At 34.1% G+C, this 24,783-nt stretch overlaps 1 protein-coding gene across 13 annotated transcripts in view; it reads right to left on the bottom strand.

Moving 5' to 3' along the window:
• Positions 1–24,783, bottom strand: part of KDM6A (lysine demethylase 6A) — a 193,351-nt gene that overhangs the window by 56,870 nt on the left and 111,698 nt on the right. For all 13 annotated transcript variants that reach the window (XM_011380028.2, XM_011380032.2, XM_011380031.2 and 10 more), the window contains 2 exons: positions 4,818–4,911; positions 1,979–2,105 (listed from right to left, as the gene is read on the bottom strand). In XM_011380028.2, coding sequence (XP_011378330.1) covers positions 1,979–2,105; positions 4,818–4,911 — 221 coding nt within the window. The remainder of the gene's footprint in view (positions 1–1,978; positions 2,106–4,817; positions 4,912–24,783) is intronic.

Genomic DNA, 24,783 nt, shown 5'->3' with positions numbered 1-24,783 from the left:
TTCTCAAATTATATTATTACAGATAAAAAATAAAGAACGTCGAACATGATAATCTCAATTCCAAAACAAGTTAAATTCCAGTAATTATCCATTATTTGAGAAGTCAGTAAAGTATGTTATACATTTGGAAAATTTTATCCAAAAAGATTCAAATAAAAAAAGCATCTCAGTGGTTTAAAAATATAAAATCAGTTAACTGGAAAAAATCTCCAGTGGAATACTGCTGAGCTGAAAATTACAACATTACTAAAATAGTAATTTTATATGCTTCGTTATATAGTAATTTTTTATGCTTAGAATAAAAAAAAAAACCCTCATATTAAAAAGACATCCACAAGATTGTATTGTATTAAACTGCTCATCTTTACCTTAGATCAAAAGGAAAATACTTTTTGGCACACATTCCTTTTAATTTATATTAAAAGAAAATATCATATACAAATGTTGACACTAGAGGCAATGAATGACTGGGCAACCCCTACTTCCGAGTATTAGATCTCTTTTCCAGTCACTGTATGAAGCCTCCCACTGTGCTAGCTCCAAACGCAAATGGTGTTTAATCAATTCATTTACTGAATAGCCAGTTTGCTAAGCAAGATACAAAGATGGTATGATCCAGTTTCTGCTCCCAAATATCTTTAGTGAAAGAGAAAGGGAAAGTTTGAACTTTCAAGCTTTCTAATGAACAACCTAAACTAAACAATTTTACAAGACTAGGAACAAATAACACTTTGCTAAATGTAAAGGAAAAATGAAATCATACAAAAATGCTAATTTAATGTGATTATATGGCAAACTCACCCTAATATTCCTAAAATTACACCTAAAATATATTTAAAATTCTCAAAATATATTCTTAAAATAAAAGAAAAATAGGATAATTTCAAAAGAACTCATATATAGAGTGGGAAGGTGCCTAACAGATAATCTAATCCAGGGCTTATCAACCTCAGCATTATTGACATTTTGAGCCAGTTAATCTTTTTATTGTAGAGGGCTGTGCCACAAGATAGCAGGAGCATTCCTAATAGTTGTGATGACCAAAATATCTCCTCCTAAAATAATGAAATATCCCCTATGGGGCAAAATACCCTCCCCCACCATTAAGAACCACTGATCTAATACAGTCCTCTTATTTAATAGGTTAAAAAAAAATTAAAGCCTCAAAAGGTTTAACTGTACTATCCATGATTCCATAAATAGTAGACTAGCCAAGAATTAAATCCAAGCCGCTCAGTTCCTAGTGCATAGATCTTTCCACCATACCATAAAAGCTAAAACCAATGAGGAACTAAATACAATCTGATGATGATCCAAAAATACAATCTATCAGATATACATACATAAGATCTATTTCAGAGAATCACTAAACACAATTCAGACATTCAAAGTACAGAGAAAAGTTTACAAACTTGCAGGAAACTATTTTCACTATTTTCATTACATGACATTTCTGCTTTCCAAAAAAATCCTATAATGTATCCATTTTCTCACTGTAAGATTTCAAGAACTTTGATTAGACCTACTATTACTCAAGTATGTCCATTCTAAGGTATACATCATTAATCAAAATTATAAATAGCAAGATTTCCATTGGCTATTGGTAGTCACCAGGCAGAATGAGAAATTCTCTCTTCTGTTAAATAGACATATAAAGAAAGCATTAAAAATCAGAAGAAAAGGCATTTAAATACTTGAATGAAGAATTACTATCTGATAAGACTATTTAAAAACCAGCAATAATTCAAGTCAAATGAAAATCCTATAAGCAAAATAAGAAATGTCCTGGTAGACCAGATTATGCTGTGAGAAAACCACCAACTACTACATTAAGATTTCTTTCACTTTTTAACTTCCAGAAATCTTTGAATGGGAAAATACACTGAACAGATTATAAATGTAAACTAGCATTTTAGATTATAATTCAAATCTTTTAGCTGAAATAAAAGCAAAACTTAAGTGTCAGGTTAAGTCTCACCTTCCGAGAAAATACCAGGACTGGCCAGAATTAGGATCTGCTTCCAAGGACTTTTGGAGATACTGAATAGCATAGCTTTCCTTGGTGGCTTTATCTCCCAGGAGATCTACAGTGTGATGCATCCAACCTATAGTAAATGATTTAAAATATTTACCTAAATGGTTTAATTGTTCTTCCATTTTTGAGAATATCAAACAGAAAACAAACAAGTAAAAATACTCTTTTTAGTCAATTTATTCATTTAGTTTGGTATACACATCAAATTACCAATTCTGGCCATAAGAAAGCTTGTTTCTCACAGAAAGGTACAAAGCTATGAAAAACTTTTACTCCAGAAAAATTAAGACAATTTTAAGTAGTGACTTAACACAAACTATAGTTCCTAATTCTGCTATTTGAAAAAATCCCAAATTATGAAACAAAAAATATAAAGATGTTAAATTTAATTCACTGTTCCACATAAAAATTTATGTGCATTTTAAGAATCTCCAAGACAGTCTATTAACTCAATGTTTATTTCCAAGAAATAAATACAGGCTACATAATCAATGTTACTTCAGAGTAAAACAAACACATATCCTACATTATTGGCACCGACCACATATATTCACAACTTATATAAAATAAAAACTATAAAGTATTTGATAGTTTAAAAAAATCCAAAGCTAAAAGAAAGTATATTCAAGTGATGCAAATAAAAATGATACAAAATGGGTACTACAAACGTTTTATAAATATACTGCACAATCCCACTTATATATGGAATCTACAAATACATAGGAACAGGGAATAGAACCGTCGTTACCAGGAAAAGGGAGGTGGGGGAAAGAGAGATGTTGATCAAAGGTTACAAAGCTGCAGTTATACAGGATGAATAAATCTAGAGAGCTACTGCAGAGCAGAATGACTATAATTAATAATACTGTAATGTGTACTGAAAACTTGCTAGTAGATTTAAGGTGCTCCCACCACACACAAAAACAAACAGTAACTATGAGAGATGAATATATTGGTTAGCTTGACTGTAGTAATCATTTCGCTATGTACTGGTATATTAAAATAATACTATGTTGTACACCTTAAAAAATACAATTTTCATTATGGATGGATGGATGGATGGATGGATGGATGGATAGATAGATAGATAGATGGTTACATAAGCAATCAGAAGTTTGGATCAGGGAATAGTGTATTCTAAGCCTTCAAGACACACAAATAATTTGGTTTAATTTGCCAGGGAATCCCATTTCAGTTGTGGGTCAATTCAAGTGCATAAAATCAACTCTGTTCTTTGTGTGTAGACTATAGTATATATAACGAATAAGAACCCTTACTTTCTGACATTATTTTATAGTTGCTGTGCTCCAAAAGACAACTTTAAGGAGATTGAGTTAAAGTGTTTTATGGAAATATAAGCCAATCACGTTTATTCATTTGTTCCTCCCTTATCTCTCCTGCAACAATTAAGAACAGAATCTAGAGCAGCAGGCTCTAAAAGGAGCTGTTTATCCAGCAGGGACAAGCAAGTAGAAAGGATTGATGTGCAGGCATAAATTAGACTCAATTAGGGGAAGTATTTTTCCTTTGAAACCATGAAAAGTTTACATATACACTCTGAAACATGGTAAGCCAATACCAAAGAGGACAAGGGATTCAGACATAATTAAAACAAAAACTATTTCAATCATTTCTTAAATTTAAAAGGTGTATGCATTTTTGCTATTGATGTCTTCTTCACAGCAGCTAAAATGCATAAAAACTTAATTATAAATAATGTGGATAAAAAAACAGTTCGTATTCAAATATTAGCTGAATGAGTAAGCTATCTATTCTAAAGGTATTACTTTGTTCTTTTTACTTAAGAATTAACACAAAAACTTTTTTATTGTACCAATAAACTTGTTTTCATTTAAAAATATAAATTCACATTATTCAAATAATATATATAAATCATTAAAAACAAATACTTAAATACTTGTACAATTTTTAAAAGTATGGATAACTCAAGTAAAATTCTAACCAAAGACTAAATTAAAAACAAAACTAAAAACAAAAGTTTTATATGAAGGCAATGTGTTTATTTTGTATAATCAATCACACAATATATAATAATATCATAAAGGTAAGTGACAAAATCTAACCTTAAATGATCTAAAGATTAAATAGTCACGTGCATATTATTATGTTGATTAAAAATTAAGAATACATTAGTTGCCTAAATCAAAAGCAAGTAAACAAAAGCTGAAAATAAAACAATAAACCCAAATACCAAATACAGACAAGAAACTTGACACAATAACTAAGCAACAAAATTAAATGTTACAGAACTCCATTACTATCTTCTTGGTGATAGTGACACATTATATCCAAATGGCTACATTCCTTTATCTTCAACATTATAACAGAACTGCATGTGTACAGAAATAACAGTGTTAGATAGTCGACAATTTTTAAATAAAATGTTTTAGTTAATATTGATAGAGCTATGAAAGCAAGCTTACCAACCACAAAGTGACTTTAGACAAATCACTTAACTTCACTGAGTGCTAAGCATAATCTGGCATAAAGAAAGTATTCGATATCCCTTGCCCATGGGTTAAGTACTAGAGAATAATTTTGAGAATTTAAAAGGAATAGCTGCACTAAAGAATTGTAATGAGATGGATTGTGAGATGGACAATGCTTGGCAAAAGGTGGAAATAGGTTAGGTTCAGATTAATTCTATCAACTCTGGGCAAAGGATGGAAAGGAACAGGATACATGAGCCAAGTATCTGTCATCTCTGATATGTAAAAAACATAAAGTACTTATAATACACTAAAGGTTTATTATTACATACCTAACTGTTGTAAGACAGTTGCTTTTACTTGTGTAGATAGATTTTCTGTCTGCAAAAGTTGTTCATAAGCTTCCTTTGCAGAATGATACTTCCTCTAAAGATAAGGAAAAAGATTTAAAAAAAAAATAAAATTAAAGCAGCAGATCGTATACATTAATGTTTACACAATACTGAAACTTTAAACATATTTTTAAACAAACTGAAAGAAAAAGTGCCAATTCCATTACCAAATGTTCCTATAACACTAGACAGTTGTGGTTAATAGATCAAGCTTCAGAGTACCTAAAAAACCAGTAAAACATTCACTATAACAAAGCAACACCAAAATATGACTTTTTAAGAATTCCCCAAATCTCAATCAGTTAAAAAGAAAATTGTCTCAACCTTTTCAATAGCATAAATGAATCCAACTTTATTTATTTTAGTAACACTGATGAAGCCAGAGAAGTATTCTACCTCCAAGTACATAATCTGCCTAGAAATACCAAGTTCCTAAGCAACTTATTATTAACAGTAAAAGGCATGCTAAAAACACTTTACAAAATTAAAGTGCAATAGCAATTAAAAATCTAAATTTAAAAAATATAGTTACTGGCGTATAAAAAAAATTTTATGAAAAAATTTATAATACATACGATTTTAAAGACACCAAATATCCCATATAGTTACATCTAACAATTTTTGTACTATTTAATGTTCCACAGGCAAATCTCTAAATGAAACCATTTACCCAGTTCTCTCCCCAAAAGTACTAACATGACTGAAACCCATTATTATTATAGTTGTAAAGCTTAAGACAACTAAAAAAAAAAAGGAAACGGAAAAGCCAACAAAGAAAAACCGTTAAAATATACTCAGCAGAACAATGGATTGACGTGGCTTTTATTCATGTCACCAATACACAGCTGCCTGAGCAAACAAAATTTTTGTCAAAAAACAGTGGGTATAGACACAATACTAGCTGTGTAAACCTCAGGCAATTCACTTAAACTATGATTCAACATCCATAAGATAGAGGCAATGACTGATTTTTCTACCTAGAGTTCTTCTAAGGATCAAATAAGTAAAAAGCTATAGAAACAATTAAGGAGCTCTATGAATACAGTATGTCAGCATGAAGAAGATTTGAAAGAAGTGTCCATTGAGATTAACAGTAGTTATTACATGAATGTTCATTCATCAGCAAAATTAATTCCCCATAAACATTAATCTGGTGTGAAAAAGTCAATTAGACAGTTATTGAAGGATAGAGACTGAGTTACTTAACTCAATTCCTACAACTTATATTTACTGAATACTTAGTACATAACAGGAACTGCTAGGACTACAGTTTAGTGAAGAACACAGATAGAAAAGCAAACAAAACCTATTATATTGTGTACAATAACATGATATTTCCTGAAGGAAGAAAGAACACAAGTAAAGTTTAGAGTACTAGCAAGCTGGGCAGAAAATACAGAGACAATCAGACACAATTTCACAAAGATCTTCCTAAACCATGTTAAAGACTAGACTGTAACTTAAGACAATGGCGTACCACTGAAATGAGTTAAAGCAATATGATTGGATTTATATTTCAGGAAAACCACTTTATGGAAGTACCTCAATAAATGCTAAAACGTACTTCCAAAAGTGTGGTTGAATACTGAAAAACATGAAGTTGAATTTCTAACTTATACCATATGGCAACTGCATTAAAGACCTAAATATGAAAAGTAAGAGTTCTGGTAAAGATGGCACAGTAGGTTAACGTGATGCTTGCCTCCTCTCACAACTACATCAAAATTACAACAAAACTACAGAATAACCATCATTTGGAGTTGTCTGAAGTCTAGCTGAACAGAAATCCTACAACTGGGGACATACAGAAGAGGCCACCTCCAGACTGGTAAAAGGGACTGATACATGAAACAGCTTGGTCCCATGCCCACGTATGTGACATTTAAAAATCAAGAGATATCTCAGTTAAAAAATCAGGAGATATCTCGGCTGCGGAGAAGCAAGGGGTTCCAGCCCAACATAGGGATTCCCAGCCCAGGGTTCCAGTGCCAGAAACAGAAGTCCCCACAACTTCTCACTGTGAAAACCAGGAGAGACAGAGGTCAGCTGAAGTAGCACATGTTTCTCTTAAGAAGCCTGCAAGCAGACTTACTTGCTGACAGACCCACTTGCTGAGTGAGATTATTAGATTGCAGCATATTTGCAGGTATAATTTCATGAGTAAACCCTCTTCCAGTAGTGCATGAGAGGTTTTGTTTTGTTTTTTTTAATTCACATCCCCACAGTATTTGAAATTACCCAACTTTCTTATGTTTGCCAAACGGCCTGTGGTGCCTCATGCTGTGAACTTTGCTAAAGTCTCTCTCTCAAGGTTCACAAATCCTAAACAAGCAGCATCTGGCCTTGGTGTGCTCCATTCCTCTTGCTGAGCAGCCCCAAACCTAGAACTAGTGGCAGCCAACCTCAGTTCAAGGCTTGGCCTCTTGAGGCACTTAAGCCCAGCACTGGTGGCAGCCATTTGTGGATTGCTTGGTGATTCTTACCAGGTGGCCCAAGTAGGGCACAGATTACAGCTGAACTTGGCCTGCAGAAGGGAGGCACTGGGGCTGGCAGTAGCCAGCTTCAAAAAGAATTAGAGCACCAGCCAGGACTGCATCAGAGGAAGACATATCCAAAGGGAAGACTCAGCAGCCACCAAAGCCCTGCTAAATCAAAGCTTGCTCCACACGGTCAGCCCCGGCACAATAGCTCCTTAACTATACTCACTGGCCAGTCCTCACAACCAATCAGCCTGGGTCAATCGCTCCCATTGGCAGGTAAATAGCAACCAAGATTCAACTACAGTAGGAGGGCATACAAAACACATACAAAGGAGACACTTGGAGCACCCAGCTCAGGTGACCAGGGAGAATGCACCACTGGATCCCACAGGACACCTACTACATAAGGCCACTCTATTAAGGCCGGGAGACATAGCGGCCATACCTAATACATAGTAACAGGTACAGGGAGGCAGACAAAAGGGGAAGACAAAGAAATATCCCAAATGAAAGAACAAAACAAAGCTCTAGAAAAAGAACTCAAATAAAATGGAGATAAACAATCTACCAGATGTAGAATTCAAAACACTTGTTATAAGGATGCTAAATGATCTCAAACTTTAACAAAGAAAAAGGAAATATAAAGATAGAAATCACAAAAGGAACCAATTAGAAGTGAAGAATTCAATAATTGAATGAATATATTAGAGGGAATCAACAGTACATTAGATGAAAAAAGAAAAGAGTCCAAAAAATGAAGATAGTTTAAGGAGCCTCTGGGAAAATATCGAGTATACCAATATTCACATCATAGAGGTACGAGAAGAAGAGAGAGAGCAAAAAGCGAAGAAGCTATTTGAAGAAATAATGCCTGAAAACTTTCCTAACCTGGTGAAGAAAACAGACATACAGGCCCAGGAAGCGGAAAGCGACCCAAACAAGATGAACTCAAACAGGCCCACACCAAGATACAACATAATTATAATGCCAAAGCTTAAAAACAGAGAATCTCAAAAGCAGCAAGAGAAAAGCAGTTAGTTACCTACAAGGGAGCACTCATGAGACTATAGGCTGATTTCTTAACAGAAACTTTGCAGGCCAGAAGAGATTGGCATGAAATATTCAAAGTGATGAAAAGGAAGGACCTACAACGAAGATTACTCTATCCAGTAAAGCTATAATTTAGAATTGAAGGACAGATAAAGAGACTCCCAGACAAGAAAAAGCTAAAGGAGTTCAATACCACCAAACCAGTGTTACAGGAAATGTTAGAGGGACAGAGAAGAAGGATGTGGAGGTGAAAGGGAAGGGGGAGGGATCAAAAATATAAATAATAAAATGGCAATAACTAAGTATCTTATCAATAATCACTTTAAATGTAAATGGATTAAGGGCTCCAATCAAAAGATAGGGTGGCTTAATGGATAAGAAAACAAGATTATTACATACACTGCCTACAAGAGACTTACTTCAGATCAAAAGACAAACAAAGACGAAAAGTAAAGAGATGGAAAAAGGTATTTCATGAAAATGGAAACAAACAAAAAAAGCTGGGGTAGCAAAACTTATACCAGACAAAACTGACTTTAAAACAAAGGTGAAAACAAGAGACAAAGAAAGATCCGGTTATCCTACTTCTAAGTATCTATTCGAAGAAACTCAAAATACTACTTCAAAGGGTCATATGAATCCTATGTTCAATGCAGTGCTATTTACAAGAGCCAAGATATGGAGGCAGCATGCATGTCCACCAATGGATGAATGGATAAAGAAGAGGTGGTACATATACATAATGGAATATGACTCAGTCATTAAATAAATTAATAAATAATAAAATCTTTACATCTGCAATAACATGGATGGACCTAGAGGGTATTGTGCTGAGTGGAGTAAGTCAGAGAAAGACAAATGCCATATGATTTCACTTACATGTGGAATCCAAAGAACAAAATAAACAAACAAAATAGAAACAAACTTAGAGGTACAGAGAACATTTTGATGGTTGCCAAATGGGAAGGGACTGGGGGGTGAAAAAGGGGAAGGAATTATTAAGTACAAATTGGCAATTACAAAATAGTCATGAGGATGTAAAATATAGCATAGGGAATATATCAATAATATTGTAATAACCACGTATAGTGTCAGATGGGTACTAGATTTATCAGGGTGATCACTTCATTAGTTATATAAATGTTGTATAAATCACTATGTTGTACACCTTAAACTAATTATAAATGCCAACTGTAACTGAAAAATAAAAAAATTATTGTAAAAAAATAAAGAAAGGTAAAAGTATAAAGCTAAGAAAAGAAAATGTAGGAGTATTTCCTTGAGATGGGAAAGAACTTATTCGACATGGCAAAACAGCACAAATTACAAGGAAGAGTAAAGATCTGACTTGAAACACATAAGCAGAAAAATAGGCAATGGATATAAAAATTAATGAATAAAAGGTAAAAAAAATGTGAAGAAGTGTACATCTCTAGAAACTAGAAAATGCATGTTTAAATGAGCTACCACCTTCTGGCCATCAGATAGCCATAAGAAAGTTGGGTAATTTCAAGTACTGTGGGAATGTGAGTTAAAAAAAAAACCTCTTGTGCCCTACTGGAAGAGGGTTTACTCATGAAATTATACCTGCAAATATGCTACAATCTAACAATCTCACTCTTGGGATATATATGTCAAAGAAACATTCCAATAAATAATGATCTAAATAGTACTATTTGTAGTATTAGGGAGTTGGACACCCTAGGTCTATGTCACAGTAGGTGAGTAGAAACAAAATGATAGATGCTTACAGTAGAACATTTAAGTAACAATTATAAATTATATATAAAAAGCAACATGAGTGTATCTTTACAGATGTTTAGTAAAGTTTTGCCTCTGTTAATGTTGGAGTACCATTCCACAGACAGCTTTAATATTTGATTAAAATATTAAAAAGTCAACAATCAGAAAACACTGGAATCCAAAATCAGGCTAAACCAGAGAAGTTAACACTCAGAGGAAATGGCACTAGATGAGTAATTCCCCTTTCCTAGGATTCTCACCTGAAGGCAGGCCCCAACCAGTGCCTGGCTGGTTAGAACTCAAATAGAAATCAGCTATCTTACCAGCTTGAAGAATCAGAGGACAGAGTTTGAATCTATCACAAGAGCTGGACGCGAGGAGAGAAATTCCAGGAAGGAGAGAGTCAGACAGAGTGAACACCAAATTCTACGGTTAAACTCTACCCAAATCTCTAGTTGACCAATGAACGATAGATACATAAACATAACAGATGCCGGGCAGCCTAAAGAACTAAAAAGAAAATGCTGCTGCTGCCTACTATAGGGGTGACAAAGTTTAAAGTGTTACTTGAGCAAAGTTAATTGGCTAATAAAACAAAAATATCAATCTTCAAAAAAATATTACAAAGTCAATCTCCATGTATTATTCATGGTATCCAAGATAAAATTACCAGTTATAAAGAATCAGAAAATTTTACCCATGTCCAAAGGAAAAGGATATGAAAGAAAATCAACCGTGAAATGACTCAGTCGTTGAAATTTGTAAATAATTTTAAAGCAGCTATTTTAACAATGTTCACAGAGAAAAAGAAAAACATCATAATGAATAGACAGGAAATCAGAGCACTGAAAGAGAAAAAAGGAAATTCAAGAACTGAAAAAATACCAATCTGAAAATTTTTTAAAAAATTACTAAATGGACTAAATAGGAGATGGGAGATTTAAAATAAATCAAGGAATTTGAAAACAAGTTTTAAAAAAATATCCAAACTAAAGCAAAAAATAGACGAAAGTATTTTTAAAAAGCCATGTAAGATGTATAAGACGATAACAGATATTCTATCATACGTGTAACTGTACTCCAAGATGAGAGAAAGAATGTGGCAAAATAAATACTGACAATATAATGGCTGAGAACTTTCCAGAACTGATGAATGGCATCGAATCTCGAAAATAGATAGATAGATAGATAGATAGATAGATAGATAGATAGATAGATTGATAGATAGATAAATAAATAAGAAGTATAAATGAAAAGGAAAAACCAATCCCTGGGCACATAAGAATCAAAATTTTAAAAACCAAATGTAAAGAAAAGAACCCTGAAAGCAGCCAGAGAAAAATGAAGAAAAATAGAGGAGACAAGAATGATAGCCAACTTTAGAAATCATATTAATTATAAATGAACTAGACATTCAAAACAAACAACATAAAACTGACCACCAGAATAAATTTACAGAAGTGAGAGCCAAAAGTATAGTATTTGGAAGAGACGCACTTTAAATATAAAGATAGGAGGAGGTTGAAGTAAAAGGATGGAGAAAGATACAATGCAAAGGATAAGCCTTAAAAAGCTGAAATGACTAGATTCAGATAAGCTTAAGTAGGCTTCAAGGCAAATAATATTACCAGAGAAAAAGAGAAATATTTAACAATTATAAAAGACTAATATATCAGGATGGCATAACAATAACAGGGCTTCAAAATACATGAAGAGAAAACTGACAGCATTAACACTGATAAAATGCTATTAACTAATCTATATAATTTATTCCTGTTTCACCGTTTTTCTCACTAATGTGCTTTTTCTGGGCTAAGATCTAACCCACAATCCAACACTGTGTCCAGGTAGCCTGTCGCCTTACTTTCCTCCAATTTCAGACAGATCTTCAGTCTTTGATTTAGAGACAATTATAAAAAGTACTTGCTAGTTATTTTGAAAAATGTTTCCTTGAAATTAAGTACCGCGTGAAGAGATATTTGTCACATTCCTAATACATTAATTGAAATTCTACGTATCCCCATTTTCCCCATTTATTTATTCAATTATTCATTTGTATCAGTATGAACTAATACATTTTATTCTATACCTTATATTTCATTATAATCATTTGCTTCTAAACTTGTGTCACATTTAGTGACTGGAAATCCCATCTCAAGTTGGCTCCTGTATCCTTTCCACATGCCCTGTCTTTTGTTGAGTACTTCCTTACTTTTTGGCACCACAAACTATTCCAGAGCTCATCCTGTAGTATCACTGTATAAGCCATGGATGGACTTTCCCACTTCTGCCCAAGAATCTCTGGCTCTTATTTTTAAAGAATGGTATTTATAAACAAAGATCTGGGTGGTATTCACTGCTACTGAGGTGAGTCACTGATTCTAGGCCCTCCCAGCAAACAGAGATAGGAAATATATCTATGTATGTGTATGTGTGCACACGTACGCATATGTGCACGCACACACACACACCCCTCATTCTTTTCTACAGCTACATGGCACTACATCACCAAATGTTCCCCACAGTTTATATAATCATTCTCCTATATATACCATTTAGATTATTTCCAATATTTTGCAATTACAAATAATGTCCCAATAGATATTCCTGTGCCTATCTATTTTCACATTTTTTCAGGTCTATTTTCAAGGTATATTCCTAGATGTAGAACTGAGTCAAAAGGTAAGTGCAAATAGTTTCGTTACATTACTGCCAAATTCTGGCCCAGATTGGTTGTACCAGTATACATTATCACAATGCATGAGAGTGACTGTTTCCCCTCCACAGTGACTTATAATTTTCACCAGGGAGATAGTTGAGAAATTATATTGTGTTGCTTTAATTTGCATTGCACTAAATCAGAGTTTGAATACTTTTCCATTTGTATAAGGGTCATTTTTATATCTTTTTTGTCAAGTGTCTGGTTTATTACTGTTTTTCCTATTGGGTTTTTTGTATCTTTGCTCCTCAAATGTTAAGTCTGTTACAAATTAGTGATATTAGTTCTTTGTGGTATGTGCCGCAAATATTTTCTCCCAGGGTTATAGGTGTCCTCTGAATATATGGTATATTTTTGCCATTTAGAAATTATTTTTATATTATTTGAACTGACTGGTCATTCTCTTTTATTGCCTCAGAATTTTGAGCCATTGTTAGAAAGCCTTTTCCTACATCAACACTGAAGAGGAATTCATGTTTTCTTCTAGTACTTGTACAATATCACTTTTTACATTTTGACTCTAATTCATTTATACTTTATTCCTGCAAATGGTTTTAGTTCTGGGTCTAATTTTATCTTTTTCTAAATGCCACCTAGTTGTCCCAGAACCATTTACGAATAAATCCACCATAGCCCCAGGAATATAAGATTATTACTTTTATCATATACTCAATTTCTCTATGTATCTAGATCTACCCTAGATACTACTGGCCTTTCTATGATACTCTATTAGACTATTTAACTTATTCACGTGCTAGTACCATACTTTTAATTATATAGGCATTATTGTATATTTCAATATCTAGTAGAATTAGTATATGCCATACAATTTGCCCAGCAGTATTATTCCAGCTAGTCTAGCATGTTTTCCCATATGAACTTATCTAACTCCTTTGAAAAGATTGTTAGCATTTTTTATTGATGTTGTGTTGCATTTACTAATTAACTTAGGGAGAAACAACATCCTTATATTGTTAAGTCATAGTATCTTTTTAGTTTACTGTTAGATATTTACTTTGGTGACACTAAAAAATAGAAATTTTCTACTACTATGCTCTTTATTGTTGTTATAGGCTATTAATTCATGAATATGAGGTTGTGTTTCTGATTTTTCTTGTCTAACTGCACAAGATAACACTTATAGTACAATAACAAGTGGTAATGGAGATGGTGGACATCTTTGCATTGCTCCTGATTTTTCTGAAAATGTCCCTAGTCTTTTCCATTATGTAAGACAGTAACTGAGTAACATGGCAGAGTGAGAGACGTCCCTAGATCTCTCCCTATGAAACAATAAGCTGAACATCTAAAACTCAACAAAAAACATCCGAACCTCACACCATCATGTCTGAGTGTGAGATCTGCGCTTAAGAGCTGCCACAGGTCAGAATCTGGGTGTAGGGTGATGGACTGGGAGAAAAAATGAAGCTACCTCTGCAGCTGAAGCTCCCAGCAGGAGGAGAGGGAGGAGAGAATGTGCAGCAAGTTCCCTGAATAGCCTTGTCTAGGAGAGCTGTGAGTTCCACGAGGCCAGTGGCAGTACCCAGGCATCAGGGCAGAAAGCAGAGAAGTAGGGACAGGGGGAAGCGAGGATGGCAGTTCATTTTTATCAGCAACAGTTATGAAACATAAGGATAAGCCGCAGACTCCATCTCCCAACCCATAGGGACCCTTGCCCCATACCCTCCGACACCGAACACCACAGAGCCCCAGGAGAATATGAGGAAATGCTACTGAAACTGTCGCTAACACTGATAGGGACTGAGATTGAGGGTAGCGAGCGAGATCAAACATCCATAAGAAAGAAAAAAGGCATTATTAAGGCCTAATATAAAGAAAGGATCCAAGAAGCTTAGACACCATCTACACGAAACTAAAAAAACGCCTTCTTTGCAACAGGCTAAAGAGACACCTTTATATAATAAATCTTCTTTCTGGGGCGGGGGGAAGCAGAATACACTTCCATTAATGTCCAAGGGGAGCAACAGTCCATTAAACACCATGAACAACCAAGGTGACAAGGCAGCTCAGAAAGAGGAAAAAATCTCCAGAAGAAAAGGTTAAAGACCTTTATTATAGAAATAAGTGACTTAAAGGACAGAGAATTCAGGATGGTACTTCTAAAAAACTCAAAGAGATCCAAAACATTTCATATCAACAATTTCAGGAATGAAAAAAACAACTGAATGAGCAGAATGAGTTCTTTAGCAAAGAGACTGAAACCCTAAATAAAATAAAATAAAATAAATAAATAAAACTGATGGATATGAAGAACACGCTTAAAGAGTTGAAGAATGAAATAAAAAGCTTGGGAAATGGAGTTAACCAAATGGAGGAAAAGATCAGTGATATTGAATACAAATCTAGAAAGAAATCAGAAGGAAAAAGAGAGAAACTGAAGAATGAAAAAGAATGAAAGAGAAATACAAGAACTAGCTGATACCATTAGGAAAGGATAATGAGCATTATCAAAAGTGAAGAAAAGGAGCAGGGATTAGAAAGCATTTTCAGACAAATAGTTGAGAATTTCCCAAATATAAGGAATGAACTAGAGCTTGGAATTCAAGAAGTCAACAGAACACCTTATTATCTCAACCCCAAAAGGCCTTCACCAAGACACATTGTATTAAAATTATCAAAAATCAACGACAAAGAAAGAATTCTCAGGGAAGCCAGGGAAAAGAAGACAGTAACCCATAAAGGAAAACCCATTAGATTATTGTCGGATTTCTCAGCACAAACCTTACAAGCCAGAAAGGAGTGGAGTCAAAAATTTAAACTAATAAATGAAAGGAACTACCAGCCAAGAATAATGTATCGAGGAAAGCTCTCCTTTAGATATGAAGGAGAATTAAGACCTTTCCAGACATACAAAAATTGAGGGAATTCTCCACTACAAGGTCTCCATTACAGGAAATACTTAAAGGGGTCAGCTCACCTAAAACAAAATGACAAAAAAACATACGTAACTGGGAATAAGACCACTAGCCAGCAGACAGAAGGAGAGGAGAGAACAGGGCATTATAAGCTTAAACAATAAAAAATTTGCTATAGCAAGATCGTAATGAACGGTCAACATACATAGGGACAAAGTGAGAGAAAAATGAGTGAAAAGGGGAAGATTCAAAATCCAAATTCACAAAGGAGAATGGAAATAAGGCACGCACAGATATATATATATATATAGAGAGAGAGAGAGAGAGAGACAGACACAGACAGACAGACAGACACAGACAGAGACAGACACAGACACAGACACACACACACCCCCCCCCACACACACACCCCCACCAATCTTCTACATATTCGTAATGGTAACCACACGCCAAGATTCAGAACTAAGGTACATAACATAAAACAAGGACCAGAGAGAAAATCCACAAAAACCACCAATAACAACAACAACACAACAACAAAGAACAAATGAACAAATAAAACCCCAGAAACACAAGGACAAGGAAGCAATGGAAAAACAGAGCTACCAGAAAGCAAAAGAAAAAACGGTTATAGGAAATCTTCATATTTCACTGATCACTCAAAATATAAATGGACTGAACTCACCAATAAAAAGGCACAGAGTTGCAGATTGGATCAAAAAAACAAAACCCAACCATATGCTGCCTACAAGAGATATATCTCAGTTCCAAAGATAAAATGATATTTAAAGCAAACGGCATTCAGAGAAAAGCGGGAGTAGCGGTACTAATATCGGACGAAACAGACTTCAAAATAAAAAAGGTAAAGAAAGATACTAGGGACATTTCATAATGATAAAGGGAATCATACACCAAGAAGATTTACCTTATTAATATCTATGCTCCAATCAGGGAGCCCAAAATTTATAACTAAAAGAAGAAACAGACCAAAACACTATCATAGCAGGGGATCTAAATACCCCACTTTCAGATATGGACAGATCATCCAAACAGAAAATCAAAAGGAAATAACATCCTTAAATGACACATTAGACCAACTGGACATAATTGACATTTACAGAGCCTTCTATCCCAAAACAGCTGCTTATACATTCTTCTCTAGTGCACATGGAACATTTTCAAGGATTGACCATATACTGGGACACAGAGATATCCTCAACAAATATGAGGGTTGAATTCATACCAACCATATTCTCTGATCATAATGCTTTGAAACTGGAGATCAACTGTAAAAAGAAAGCGGGAAGAACCACAAATACATGGAAATTAAACAACATGCTACTCAAGAATAACTGGATCAAAGGAAATAAAAACAGAGATCAAGAGATACATAGAAACGAATGATAATGATAGTACAACATATCAAATCTGTTGGGACACGGCAAAAGCAGTCATAATAGGAAAGCTATATCATTACATGCCTATCTCCAAAAACAAGAACGAGCCCAAATAAACAACCTAAAGCTTCATCTTCAAAAATTAGGAAAGGAAGAACAAAGGAAACCTAAAGTCAGCAGAAGGAAAGAAATAATCACAATGAGAGCAGAAATAAATGAAATTGAAAACAAGAAAAATAGAAAAAATAAATGCACAAAGAGCTGGTTCTTTGAAAAGGTCAATAAAATTGACAACCCCATGGCGACACTCACTAAAGAAAAAAAGGACACAAATAAACAAAATCAGGGACAAAAGAGGGGGAATTATGACTCACACCGCGAAATACAAAGGATCATACAAGAACGCTATGAAAAAGTATATAACTTCAAATTTAATAACCTAGAAGAAATGGACTAGTATTTAGAAAAATACAATCTTACTAGACTGAATTAAGAAGAACTGGAAAATCTTAACAGACAGATCAGCAGTATGGAAATTGAAACAGTCATCGAAAACCTACCAAAAAGTAAAAGTCCAGGATTAGATGGCTTCACCAGTGAATTCTACCAAACATTCGAAGAAGATTTAACACCTATTCTCCTCAAGCTCTTCCAAAAAAAATCAAAGAGGAGGCAATACTTCCCAACTCATTTTATGAGGCCAATATTACCCTGATACCAAAACCTGGTAAAGATAACACACAAAAAAGAAAACTACAGACCAATATCTCTCATGAACACAGATGCAAAAATCCTAAATATGATATAGCGAACTGAATATAGCAACATACTAAAAGTATTAAACACCACGATCAAGTGGGCTTCATCCCAAGGGCACATGGATGGTTCAATATATGCAAATTTAATGTGATACACTTAATAAACAAATTAAAAAATAAGAAACATATGATCATATCAATTAATGCAGAAAAAGTCTTCAACAAGATACAGCATCCATTTATGATCAAAACACTTCACGAAATTGGTATAGAAGAAAAGTGCCTTAACATAATAAAAGCCATATATGACAAACACTCAGTCAACATTATATTAAATGGTAAAAACTAAAAGTCTTCCCTCTAAGATCAGGAACAAGGCAAGGCTGTCCACTATTGCCACTGTTATTCAATATAACATTGGAGGTCCTAGCGAGTACAATCAGGCAAGAGAAAGATATAAAAGGCATCCAAATAGGAAACAAAGAAGTCAGACTGTCACTATTTACGGATGACATGATTCTCTATATAGAAAACCCTAAAGACTCCACAAGAATACTAGCAGAAACAATATGCAAATACAGTAAAGTTTCTAGATACAAAATCAACGTTCAAAAATCCATTACGCTCCTATACTCTAATAATGAAGAGTCAGAAAAACAAGTGGAAAAAATAATTCCTCTTGCAATTGCAATAAAAAGAACACATAGGAATAAATCTAACGAAACATGTGAAGGACCTATATAATGAAAACTACAGGACCCTATTAAAAGAAACTGAAGAGATACAAAGAAATAGAAAGACATTCCGTGTTCTTGGGTTGGAAGAATCAACATAGTTAAAATGACCATATTACCTAGAGCATTATATAGATTTAAAGCAATCTCCATCAAAATTTCATCAGCATTTTTTAAAGATAGAACAAAAAGTCATCATATTTGTACAGAAGCACAAAAGACCCCAAATTGCCAAAGCCATCCTGAGAAAAAAGAATGAGGCTGGAGGCATCATTCTGTCTGACTTCAAATTATACTGCAAAGTGACCGTAATCAAAATGGCATGGTATTGGCAGCAAAACAGACACACAAACCAGTGGAACAGAACTGAGAGTCTAGAAGTCAATCCATATTTATATGGGCAAATAATTTTTGGCAAAAAAGCCAAAAACATATAGTGGAAAAAGCAAAGTCTCTTCAATAAATGGTGCTGGGAAAACTAGAAAGCCATCCGCAAAAAGAATGAAACTAGACTGTTGTCTATCACCACACACCAAAATTAACTCAAAATGGATTAAGGACCTGAATATAGGACTTGAAACAATACAATGCATAGAAGAAAGCATAGGAACTAAACTGAAGGACCTTGGACTTAAAGAGGATTTTATGAATTTGACCTCAAAGACAAGGGAAATAAAAGCTAAAATAATTGAATGGGACTAAAAAGCTTCTGCTCAGCAAAAGAAACCATCGACAAGGTAAAGAGACAACCATCCGAATGGGAAAATATATTTAGAAGCAATGCCTCTGATAAGGGCCTAATATCCAAAATGTACAAAGAACTCATACAACTCAATATCAAAAAAAACAAATGATCCAATCAAAAAGTGAGCAGAGGACCAGAACGGACAGTTCTCCCTAAAGGAGATACAAATGGCCAACAAATATATGAAAAGATGCTCATCATTGCTAGCTATAAGGGAAATACAAATCAAAATCACAATGTGATACCAATGTCACACCTGTTAGAATAGCTATAATCAACAGGACAAGTAAAAACAAATGCTGGAGAGGATGTGGAGAAAAAGGAACCCTCCTACACTGCTGGTGGGACTGCAAATTGGTACAGTCACTATGGAAAACAGTATGGAGGTTCATCAAAAAACTAAGAATTGATCTACCATATGATCTAGCAATACATCTACCCTCTACTAGGTATTTACCCCAAGGACTTGAAGACATAAATCCAAAAAGATATTTGCACACCCATTTTCACAGCAGAATTGTTCACGGTGGCCAAGATATGGAAGCAACCGAAGTGCCCTTCGATAGATGATTGGATTTAAGATGTAGTACATATATACAATAGAATATTACTCAGCTATATCGAGATATGAAATACATGGGACAATATGCATGGATCTTGAGCTCATCATGCTAAGCAAATAAGCCAGAAAGAATAAGTTGAAAACCTCAGGAGTAACTCATACATGGGATATAAATCTAAAAGCAATAAACAAGCATGACAAACAAAGACTCATGGACATGGACAGTGGACTAGTGGTTTAAGAAAGCAGGGGGTGAGGGAAGAGGTAGATAAGGGTAAAAGGAATGAAATGTGTTGTGATGGAAAGAAATGTTAACTATGAGCAGTGAACACGCCATATATATGACTTACTGTTCATATATATGAACTGTACATTTCAAACTGATAGGATTTTGTTAATCAATATCACCATAACAAATAAGTATTAAAAAAATAAACGAAGTGCTATAGTAGCAAGCGAGAGAGAGAGACAGACAGACAGACAGACAAAAGGAATGGTCAAAGTGGCCTGAAAAAAATAAATGAGACAGTATTAGTCAGCTGAGAAAATAGCATGTTTGAAGAAAAGAATGTGGAAATGTTCCATATAAGAAAGTCTAATACCAATTGTGATGGGATAAGCAAATGGGAACTTAGAAAACTGAGCCAACAAATGGAAATAATTCTTGAGAAATTTAGTCAAAAAGGGGATGAGAAGGATTAGATACTATCTAGAAGAGTTGTAAGATAAAGGGAAGTTTTTTTGTTAAGACAAAAGAGACATGGTTGTGAGTACAGACTGAGGTAAAGGAAGACACTGAACAAATGCATGTGAGACTGTATGAGGATGCCTAACAGATCAATGGGAGTGGAGCAAATGGGAACAAAGGCACAGATGGCTGGACTGGCCCTGAACAGAGGAAAGAAGCTGAGAATGGATATGAATCTACATGAATTTAAGCCAAGTGGGTAGGAAGCTGAGGGACGGCCATCACCCAAGATGGCTTCTATTTTCTCAGTTAAGTAGGAAGCTAAGCTCTACAGTGGAGGAGGATAAAGGGTAGTATAGTTGAGGGAAGCTGAACAATTTGGAATAAATGCCCAGGACAGTGGAAGGAGCTGATCTCCAGATAAAGATGGAAATCATGAATTTATAGTGGTGTCTATATGATTTTCTTCAGCAAGGATCAAGTTCAGCGCAGAAAGTAAATCTTAGTATTGATCCACAATGGGGTTTCGCTAGAAAGGTATGACATAAAGAAATGCATGGAAGGGCGTCTAGAACAATAGTTTAATGATGATGATGATGAAGAAGAAAGGGAGCGGAAGAGGAGGAGGAACAACAACAACAAAAAGAAACCTGGCTATAACAGCTAATATCTTAAATGACTATTTTATGTCAGGCACTATGCTACATATTTTGCATTTATTATCTCATTTAATTTTTGCAACAACCCTCACTATATAGGACCCTGTCCACCGCCCTGTGAACCTGCTTCTAGCACTCTACGATGCAAATGAATTGCAACTGCTTGTTTGTCAAACTCTCTACTGTAAAACTCAACCACCTGAATGCCTAACATAATGTTAAGAATTAAGGAAAGAGAGCAAACCTCCCCAACTTCATTTGTTTATTCTTAACCACCACCAGAATAAAATCCTAAATTTAATCTCTCTCCAAAAATCAGAACATGCATCACAAGAGTATCAAAAAAGTATGAAAAATGTTAAAATAAACCACTACCTAACAACCAAGAATTATGTGATTCCAACTGGCAAAAATGGAATCACTGCCATGATTCATCTCATCCTAAATCCACAGACTTTAAGAACGAGTAATTCATAGGTACCTTTCTGTTTCAAGAGGACCCTTCCTTTAACTAGACAGGATGTTCATTAAAACTTAATTCTTAAATCAAAAATAAATGATTGAATGAACAAATGAACGAATGAATCCATCTAGGTATGGTGTTTTCTGTAGCGCATTACTTAGTATTCTCGATTTTTTTTTTATGAAATTCAGCTTTTTATAACCTTGCCAACTCTAATGAAGTTAATTTTGCTAATCTGTATTTCCCTGGAAAGCAGTTCATTTCATTTAAGTTTTCAAATTCATTTGTATAGAGGTCTGGTAAGTAGTCTCCTATGACAGTTTTAACTTCTTCCGTTTCCATGGTTATCTTATTTTGTATATCTGTGCTGTATCTCTTTCATTCTCTTGATCGAGTTAGCTTGTTTCTTTTTTAAAAATTTTCAGAATACTAAGGTTTTGAACTATTAAGTCTACTGTTTTTCTCTTTTCATATTAATTTCTTAAAAAACTTCCTAATATTGTTAGTTTTCCTGACATTGATTTTTATGTAAGAAACCCCATATAATCATGACATACTTACTGTACTTTTAAATATCAGTTGGAATTTATTTTTTTCTTTAGAATTTTTAGATTTATATAATATAAATGAAACCACTATACAGTATTTCGGTATTAAACTGTTGCTAGATAGTTAGAAGACAATGTTAAAAATAAAACTAATAATTCTTATAAAGTGTTATTCATAATAACATTATTTGCAACTATCCCTCAAGGCAGAATAAATTATTTATACTATATCTATTGAATCAGATACAATACAGCTCTACATGTATGGATATGGAATGATTTCCAAAATATAATACTAAGTTTAGAAAATTTTAAGGAAGGTCAAGAGAGTGTACATGATTGGCTATTGTTTCAATATAATAAAGAAAAACAAACATGCAAACATACATATGGATTTGCTTATAAATGAACTGCATTTCTCTGGAAGGATATGAAAAACACTGGTAACACCGGTGGCTTTCAAGAATAGGTGGCTAGGGAAAAGGAGGGAGGAGGATACATCACTTTATATTCTTCTTTCTGGCACTTTCATTTTGGATTACTCCAAAATAAATAATGTTTTCATAACAAAATTAAAAGGGAGAAATCCTGTATCTTTAATCTTTAAAGGCAAATAAGAACTTAGTTAACTGTTATTTCATTAAAATCAAGAAAAAGAAAAGAAAGCCAGTTAATATTAGTATTACTATTACAAAAAAAAAAAAATAGGTCTGGAAGTCTCAGCTAATAAAATTGGAAAGGTAAATTAAAAATAATTGATATAAATATCCAAGAATAAGCCATAATATATTTACTTGGAGATAAGACTTTACACAAAGAAACAAAAGTATCTTTATTTAGAGATGGTATGACAATATACATAGAAACCTGTAAGAATCTAATTGGGTGGGAGGGAGATGATATCCCACTAAAATTGCCCAAACCTAAATAGAACTACCATATATTCAGCAATTGCACTTCTGGGTATATTTCCAAAGGAAACGAAACCATTACTTTGAAGAGATATCTGTACTCCCATGTTTACTGCAGAATATTCACAATACCCAAGGTATGGAAACAACCTAGGTGTCTGTCAAAAGATGGATCAAGACCATGTAGTATATAAATACAATGGAATAGCATTTCAGCCTTTAAAAAGGGAAATCCTATCATTTGCCAACAACTTAGATGAACCTGGAGGACATTATGCTAAGTGAAATAAGCCAGAGAAAGACAAATATTGTATAGTATCACGTATAAGTGGAATTTTTAATAAAAAGGAAAGTAGAGAATGCTCATAGAAACAGAAAGTAAAAAAGTAGCTGGGGTGGCAGGGATACAACAGAGTGAAGTGGATAAAAGGGAACAATCTTTCAAGTTATAAGATGAATAAGATCTGAGGATCTAATGTATGACATTTTAACTATAATTGATAACACTGTATTGTATAATTGAAATTTGCTAAGAGAATAGAACTGAAATGTCCTCACCAAAAAAGGGTGGGAAGATGTGAGATGATGGACGTGTTAACTCGATGGAGAGAATCTTTTCACAATGTATACGTATATCAAACCAACACACTCTGTACACTTTAAATATCTTACAATGTTATCCGTCAATTTTACCACGATAAAGATGAAAAATCAAATAACCCAAATCTAAACACGATTAAATTTAACAAAAAAATTTTTTGCTCCATCTCTACAAAAGGCATCCTTTTTGTCTTTCAAGATTATGAGCTCACTACTACAAAGCTGTTGTATTTGGTAGCACCTACCTCTTTATCAGAATGACCAGCAACACGTGTGCGCACACATGCACAAAATCAGCCCCACTGATTTTATCACTGGCTCCTCTCTACTCAGGACTCAGTCTAAACAGCTCCTGCTCAAAAAGGCCTTCCTTAACCACTCCAGTTACTAAAGTATTCCATCACTTTTCAGTTTTAATTATAGTCTTATTATTTAATACTGTGAAAGCAAGTGGCAACAGGGCCCTCAGGGTTTGTGAAATACTGAATTCTTTTTTCTACACTGACTAGGAGGAAGACTTCTTCCTATATAAAGAAACTTCTCTTGAACTATTTGGTTACCTAGCAGTAGCCACTAACCACATGGCTACTTAAATTTACACTTTAAAACTCCATATTCATAAATAAAGTCTGTTGGTATGAATCAGCTGGACTATAAAAACTAACTTCCTATAGGTAGATAGGCCCTTGCTTTTCTTAATTTTTCACATGAAAATGAAAATCCTTGATATATGAACCGGAGCAGAGATTTTCCAATTCTTTCATATGCTTATGGTGTTATCTTTCTGTCATCTAATATACATATTCTCCTTAGAATGAATTTTGTTGTTTTGTTGAATCTTAATGGGCACTAAAATTTACCAAATTAAAGATTAATAAAGGGAGGGCCCTGTCCCCACATTACCTTCACAAGATTAAAAACTAACACCAACAAACAACTTCTCATTAGAAACAATGAAAAGACAATGGAATAT

This window comes from Pteropus vampyrus, unplaced genomic scaffold, assembly GCF_000151845.1.
Source record: "Pteropus vampyrus isolate Shadow unplaced genomic scaffold, Pvam_2.0 Scaffold387, whole genome shotgun sequence".
NCBI lineage: Eukaryota > Metazoa > Chordata > Mammalia > Chiroptera > Pteropodidae > Pteropus > Pteropus vampyrus.
The sequence above is the reverse complement of the archived record's forward strand: the minus strand, read 5'-3'. Positions and strand labels throughout refer to the sequence as shown.